The sequence below is a fragment of the Octopus bimaculoides genome, chromosome 11 (assembly GCF_046866305.1).
Source record: "Octopus bimaculoides isolate indiv1 chromosome 11, ASM4686630v1, whole genome shotgun sequence".
Taxonomy (NCBI): domain Eukaryota; kingdom Metazoa; phylum Mollusca; class Cephalopoda; order Octopoda; family Octopodidae; genus Octopus; species Octopus bimaculoides.
The window spans coordinates 9,454,891-9,462,715 of record NC_142938.1 but is presented as its reverse complement, the minus strand read 5'-3'; the positions used below and the strand labels follow the sequence as shown (position 1 = coordinate 9,462,715).

The window sequence follows — 7,825 nt, the reverse complement described above, 5'->3', positions numbered from 1 at the left end:
ATCACATTACAGCATAGGCTGGTTGCATTTCATCATACAAACCAGCACTAGAACGGTTGCCTACAATGATTCTACTATCTTCTTTATCCTGCATCAGATTTTACTTGGCATCATTATTTTCTGTGATCTGTTGCCATAGCTACAGCTGGCTGAGTCACAGCTCTATAATTCCTTTTGTAACTGCAAAAGCAGTATAATTGAAGTGAAATATCTCCCAGTAAATGAAACCGCCTCAAGAAAGCTCACTTCTTGCACAATATCTGAGTCAACTCTGTCTTTCCTCTTTTAAGAAAATGTCCGATAAAAGATCACATTGACTAAAATGACAATACATCATCATTTCTCTATCTCAGTTTCATATTTAAATGTGTATTGAATGTATTAAATCTTGTACATCTATTTTATATCCATGCAAAGTAACTGGATTTGTTATCCTCAATCTGTACAATAACTTTGAAGGTGTCACCTCATCATGGCCTCTGTCCAGTGACTGAGGCAAGCAAAAGAATAAAATGAAACAGAACAGTCGACTAAATGCTCCACCAGGGCATTGAGTTCACTTTTGTTTGTTTCAAAAGAGTTCAAATCTCACAAGATTTACTGCCTTTCATCAATCAACCCTCTTGAGGTCATCATCATCCTCATTTAACATCTGCTTTCCATGTTGGCATGGGTTGGACAGCTTGAACAGATACTGGCAAGGCCAGGGGCCGCACAGGTTCCCTAGTCTGTTTTAGCTTAGTTTCAATGGCTGAATGCCCTTCCTAACACCAACCACTCTACAGAGTATACTGCATGCTTTTTTATGTGGCACCGGCACCTTTTACACAGCACCTAAAAGGCACTAATGCTGATGTCCCATAAAAGGGATCAGTAAGTTAAATACCAATTATATACAGGACAGACACAAGTCTCACTCCCACTCCTCTAAAAAGAAATTAATTAATTAGTTAACATGAGAATATGATATTTTTTTGTTTTTTTTTCCTTTTTAATCAAAATGAAAGAAGTGAAGTGAAAGATAAACAACAAGTCGTTATTAACTGTTTATGGCTTCTTTATTAATGATAGATCACTTCAGCCATACCACCAACATAGTTAGAAATACGGAATCATTTTTGCTTCGGTCAATCACAACGCCTCCTGGCTAACTGCTATGAGGCACTGCACCATGGATTCCCCACCAACAAGTGTTGCTGTGGCAACAGCTGCTATTGTCCATTCAGCCAGCAAGTGTCCAGCATATAAATTTATCTTCATCCATGCACACAACACAGCCAAAAAAAGAACTCCTTGTAGCTAGGCAGCTTTGACAGAAATTCAGGTCTTACCAGGACCAACAAAACCTCAGAATTTTGGGTCAAATTTAAATTGGGGAGGAGAGAAAAAAAAAATTTAAAAAAATAAAAAATAAATGAGAAGTAATTGTTTTTCATTCCTTTTAATATTGTTGTGGTTGTGTTGTTTTGCTCTCCATCTTAATATTTTAACAAATGTTTTTTTTGTAGATACCAATATATTATATAATATTATATTATTATTGTTATTAATTATTATCATTAGTTAACTTCCCATTTCTCCTGTAAATGTATTTTATTTCTTCAAATGACTAATCTTCAACTTCCACTGAGTGTGGAAACTTGCCAGTTTTTAAAGCATAATAGAGTAAAGTGAGCTAGACCACACAGTCAGATCAAACCTACACCAGGATTTTACAGCGATTCAACAATGAACAGATATATCAAACCAAATTTCAACGTAACTGACTCCCACCCTTGATTGAGTTAAGATTATTTTTGTATGCAAACAATATTGAATCTGTGCACATATGTAAACATCTGGGAACCTGTTGCAATATTTACTTTTGAGTAACTGTTTACAAATGTACACATTATACATACATATATATACATATACATACATATACATATATATACATATATACATACATATATATACATACATATATATATACATACATATATATATATTTACATATATACATATCTCCACTTATGACCCTTCCCAAAAAGACTTTAAATTTACTTGACCCTGCATTTTAGATAGATATTTGCTAATTAATAAATGAAATATTCAAAACACCCAATGGAATAATATATAAGCTGAATCCATTAAAATAAAGAAAAGGCTGTATTTTTGTTTAAAACTGAATTTAGGAAGAAAAAAAAAGGAATAAATACAAAGGAAAACTGGGAAAAGAAGTCTGAATTCAGTTGTGAGAAATCTTTTATTTTATTTTTTATTATTTATTTTTTTTTTTTCAACAACTAGACTTATTTTGTCTAAGGAAACTGCCAAGGAGACGTGGTTATGACCAGAAATCACCAGAACCATGTCAACCGGAGGGCAGCTGAACAGAACAGTTAAGCCAATGGCCTAGTTTGAATCCCAATTCCAAATGTTCAATAAGGGAAGGAAGGGGGGGGGGGAGCAGGGCTTTGGGGGAAGGGGAAGGAGATATTAGAAACAACAGAAGGATGGTGGATTTGCCCAGTAAAAACTGGGTTGAACAAAGAGGCAAAAAATAAAGAATAGTCTCAGATTTGGGCCAACATTTGTTGGATTCAGAGTTTTTTGGTTTTATTTTGCTTTGCTTTTAAGAAAAAAGTGAGGAACGGGGGAAAAAAAACAACAACCACCACAAAAATGCACTTTGTGGAGTAGAGAGGGCTGGTGCAGGTGGAGTAAAGAGACAGGTTGTTGTTTAATGGTCAGATGGAGATGAGGTCACTGCTTGTTGTGTATGTGTGTGCGTTCTTTATGTATGTCTATGTGCGTGTGTTGTATGTGTGATACGACTGTGTGGTCCACCACTATCTGGCTACAGTTATTTCATCCAACAGAGATGCCACATATTGAGAGAGAGAAAGAGAGAGAGAGCCAGCAAAAGAGAGCTATAGAGACAGGACTATACAGAGAGAAGTTAGAGAGCTGACAGAAAACTATATATAAAGTGGGGAAACTACATATATATATATATATATATATATATATGTATATATATATGTGTGTGTGAGACAGAGAGCTACACAGAGGCAGCAAGAACTACAGAGAGAGTTAGAGCTAAGGTGATAAAGAGAGAGAGGATTACAGAGACAGAGCTAAAGAGAGATAGAGAGAGATAGCAAGAGAGTAATTCAAGAACAAGACAGCCTCGCTGTTATTTATTTTTTTTTTCAAATTACCAAATTCTAGAAAAAAATATTTCAATAAAATTTTTAATTAGTCATATATTTATATATAGAGAAAGAGAGAGAGAAGGAAAGAGATAAAGAAAGAAACAAAGATTGAGAGAGGGAGAGAGAGATATAATCTGATTGAGAAAACCCCAAAACAAAAAAAAAAAAAATTATAGTATATATACTTGAGTGGAATTCAAACCAATGTTTAAAATATTCCAATTTCCTTGTTAAACTGAAGAAAGTTGAGAGTGGAGGATGAGAGCAATCCCCCTCTGGCTGATGGGTGTGGCATCTGTGTGTGAAGTAGAAACTGCTAAGATTGCATCTTTAACAAAGAAAACAGGCAGAAAGCACACTGGGTATGTAGTAAGGTCCGGCAACAAAGTCTCTCATTGTAAACCTGAAAAGCAGAACAAAGGGACAGAGTTGAAAGACAGCTGTCTTGGTTAGTATCATCAAGGGTTAAGGAGATTTACTTAAGGGATAGAGAAGGCACCTGTGTTTGATAAGTTGGGTCCTACAACATCTGACTGGGGGTGGATAAATACGTATAAGGCTAAGAGGAAGTGAGGTAGAGAGGGTGAATGTCGGAAAACCTGCTCTACTCTGACCTCTTCTCTCACACCTTAAGAACCCAACTAATTGACGGAAGAAACATATTCCTTCTCTTAGTTTGTTGAGCTACATGGTAACTTCAATAGTGCAGGTGGCATGAAAAAAGCACCAAGTATACACTGTAAACTGGCAGGTATTAGGAAGGGCATCCAGACCATACCAAAGCAGACACTGGTGTACAATGCAGTCCTTGGTTCACTGGATCTTTGTCAAACCATCCAAACTATGCCAGCATGGAACACGGATGTTAATGGTTGGTGTGTGTGTGTGTGTGTGTGTGTGTGTGTGTGAAATACACATAGCTGAGTAGTTTAGTTCACTTCACAATCGTGAGGCCTTGGATATAATTCCACTGCTTAGTATTTTGGACAAGAATGTTTACCATACTTTTAGTGATGTGAAAAGTTTTGCAGTTAAAAGCTTTCCATCAAGTATTGGTCTTCTCAAGAACTGCACGGATTTGTTTGGGCAATTTTTTATCTCTTCGCACTCCAAGGACTTTGTATACATACCATACTGATTTTTTTTTTTTTTTTTTTTTTGCATACACATCTACACACACAACCTTTAACATCTCATTCTTTCCTTTCTTCATTCTTATTAAAGTTGTTACAATGTACTCTGATTCCTTTATTCATTTATTTAGGCCTACACAATGAATAGAGTCTTAAAGAATCATTGTCCTTAACCAGCCTATAAAATCTAGATTATACATCAATTCGGCATGTGAAATCCGATTTAGGCTTCACTCTGGCCAGCAAAGTCTATAGAGTTTGACACGCCTGCAGTAAATTCTACACCCTCATATACTGAGCATATAGAATTCCTACAAACAAATAAAATGTGTTGGCAAATTAAAAGTAATTTTAGATAATCTATTAGTCCCCTTTCACAACATTCTAGCCAGACATGTTCAGAAAGAAGTGTCTATATTAAAGCAGGGATTCTTTTTTATATACCATGTTCTTCCTTGAACCTAAATCCCTCAAGAATAAAATACATCTGTCTACACAATGCACATGATAAACCGTTAAAACTGTTCAGAATATAAAATAAGTGTTGTCAATGGCTTAAGACCAGTACTGCCTACCAAAGCTTTATAAACAATTTCTAAGTTCAATCAGCTGCTCTTAATGCAGTATAATAACATTACCATAGCATTTTCTGAAGTCAAATGAAGAATAAACTTGCAGAGCTAAACACCAACTAGATTGCAGCAAACTTAGAAGAGACAGTTGCCATATCAAGAGCTAACAGATTAAAGCTAAATTTTGTTCATATTCAACACCTTAATTCAAAATAAAGGTTTAAAGAAAAGAGTAGTCCAAACGAAATAGTTTACCCTCAGTCATCTTATGTGGTTCTGTAGTCTGAGTTGGGGGTCGGATCTGTGTATGAAAGCCTGGTGGAGGGTTGTGAGTCTGTGGTACCCAGCCAGTACCTGCAATTTGAAAATGCTCAGTGATAAACACACCATTCAGAATTGTTCAAATAAAACAAGAAAAAAGAAAAATGAAATTTAAATATAACTGTAAGGACTGAACCAGCTTATCCAAACAAATATAACCTTATGACTGAATCAAACAATTCTTATTAATTCAGGGACATTTTTATAAAAAATAAAGAAAGAAAGAAAAGTTTATCTAAACATGAATGTTTTTGGTTCTCAGCTGAGTATGGTCAACATTAAATTTTAATTTTTAGCAGTGGTTATTCATACCTAAATGGGAAAAAAGGCATTGATACTGACCTCTAACCGGAAAATGCTGTACAAAAGGCCTGTGTGTGTGACCTTGTGAATCAAATTCTGTCAGTTGTTGGATGGATTTCATCCAGTGTGGATTATCTGGCATATGTGAGAAATTACCTGTAAAATGAATAACCATTTATGCATTGGTGTAAAGTAGAATCTGAACTTCAGAAAAATAAAATGATAAAGAAGAGGAAAAAGAAAATGAAAAAAAACTGCCCCTAAACCATGGTCAAGTATAAAATTTGAACTTAAACATCTTACACTTTAAAGATGGAGAATTAAATACTACTCTCAGATCTCCTGAAGTCTTATCACTCAATTTGCTGCTGAAATTTACAATACATTTGTTTGGGAAGCTGGATCAATGGTAAATTACAAAAAGAAAATGCATTATAAACCTGTTTGACCTACCTTAAAATAAACAGCACAGCAAACTGAGCTGAGCACAATGCTTATTATATCATTGATTTACAGTATTTTGTCACTATTTGAAATGAACTGCCGAAAAATTTTAATAATCAAAACCATACGGCAGGAATTTGAAGCAGGCGGTATAAACTCTGTGGTAGAATATACCTCAGTTACTGCTAGAATATCACCCTTATGACCAAGTAGAAACCATTTATCACTTTGATAATCTATATGCATCTGTATACTACAAGTGTTGGTTTAGGTTCAATGTATATCAAAACATGGTGTGTCCATCTTGTGAAAGAGTCTCTTATGCTAACACTTGTAACCTCCTGTTGTAAAATATACTGACAGGTAATCTTTAATTAGAGCTCAAAACCAAACTACATTCTAAATGGAAATGCTGAAAGTCATCTTATACAGCCTTCATTATACTGAAATACTATCATAATAATTAACAAATTTCTTTTGTTTTTTGTTTTGGGTTTGCCTTTTTTAAACCAGGTGAAATAGGTTGGATAGATCTTGCAATATGTCATCTCAATGTATGTTGATTCCATGTCATATGTCCAATATTCTCAGCTGTGAGCTAACCACTCCATTCAAAGTCTTTCTCAACTTAGATGTGTTGAACATTTCTTGTCATACTATATACATCCAATGAATAGCACGCATTTCTGACACATGCTTCAGGTAATTTACATTTTATAGAGAAAACCCTTTATTACCAATAACTAACAGGACTTCAAACTTCTTACATCTTGTTTGTACATTTGCTCTATTTCCAGTATCAATATCTCTTGGGTAACTATATTTATACACTTCATCCAATAAACCCAATTCAAGCAGTACAATAACAACTACCTGTAATTTAATACTATTACATTCTAACCACTCCTTCTTTTAGCTCCAATATATGTGGTCTCACAGCTCCCCTATGAGCCATTCATCCACACCCATCTTCATTATCTAAATAATCATTATCTAAATAAAGCAATATATAGGATTCTGTCAAAAATGGTATTGCTGGCTTTCTGCCATGCACATCCCATCAAAGGTGTTTTACAAGACATATCTAAAATTTGATATCTATATGCAAAACCTAAAGTGGATATCATGTCACTATTTTTCAACAACATTTCTATGACTACCACCTTTCATGACTCAATCTATTAAGTTGAGGCCTTGCTGCAGCTATTACAGCACCTTCCAGCATAATCTGATTGAATAAGTAACTGGTGAAATGCCTACACATCCAAAATTAACAGCAACTTATCCCTAAACATCCTTAAACTTTTTTCAGCTTCATGACTTTACTCACTACCATCCATTTGTCTTCAAGATTAGGTCCTTTTGTTGGCTGCATTCAAAACAAGTGACCCCTGTGTCTTGCAAAGCCACTTCCATGCCTCTTCCTTTTCGTGATTACTGTGAACAAGTATACCAATGTCATTATGGAAACATGAAATAATCCATAAAAGAAAAAAAAAAATGTCAAATCGAGAAATCTACAACTTAACAAAATGCCATGTCAAACTACCTTATACAACCCACTCCCAATTTAAACATGGCAGATTTTTACCTCTTAAACTAATGAATACCAAATGCACCCATGCCCTCTTTGTTAAATCCCCAAGATATCACCTAAACATGATCTTTTGATAAACCTATTTCTAACTGAACACCCTGAAAGTTTGACAACTGTGCATGAGATTTTTTATGAACGTTGAGGCATCCATACATGGAATTACCTCAGGTATGTAAAAGATTGTACACGTGACCTAGTACTCTAAAATTCACAAAAAAATTATTATGCACAGATATGCAAATAAAATCTAAACAG

General features: G+C 34.8%; 1 protein-coding gene across 13 annotated transcripts in view; it reads right to left on the bottom strand.

The window, feature by feature from the left end:
• Window positions 1–2,229: 2,229 nt before the first annotated feature.
• LOC106880921 (uncharacterized) overlaps window positions 2,230–7,825 on the bottom strand; it is an 83,373-nt gene continuing 77,777 nt past the window's right edge. For 10 of the 13 annotated variants that reach the window (XM_089359443.1, XM_089359444.1, XM_052971491.2 and 7 more), the window contains 3 exons: window positions 5,569–5,685; window positions 5,161–5,259; window positions 2,230–3,603 (listed from right to left, as the gene is read on the bottom strand). In XM_089359443.1, coding sequence (XP_089215569.1) covers window positions 3,593–3,603; window positions 5,161–5,259; window positions 5,569–5,685 — 227 coding nt within the window. In that variant the 3' untranslated portion in view covers window positions 2,230–3,592. The remainder of the gene's footprint in view (window positions 3,604–5,160; window positions 5,260–5,568; window positions 5,686–7,825) is intronic. The other 3 variants (XM_089359448.1, XM_089359450.1, XM_089359449.1) reach the window with 1 other exon arrangement.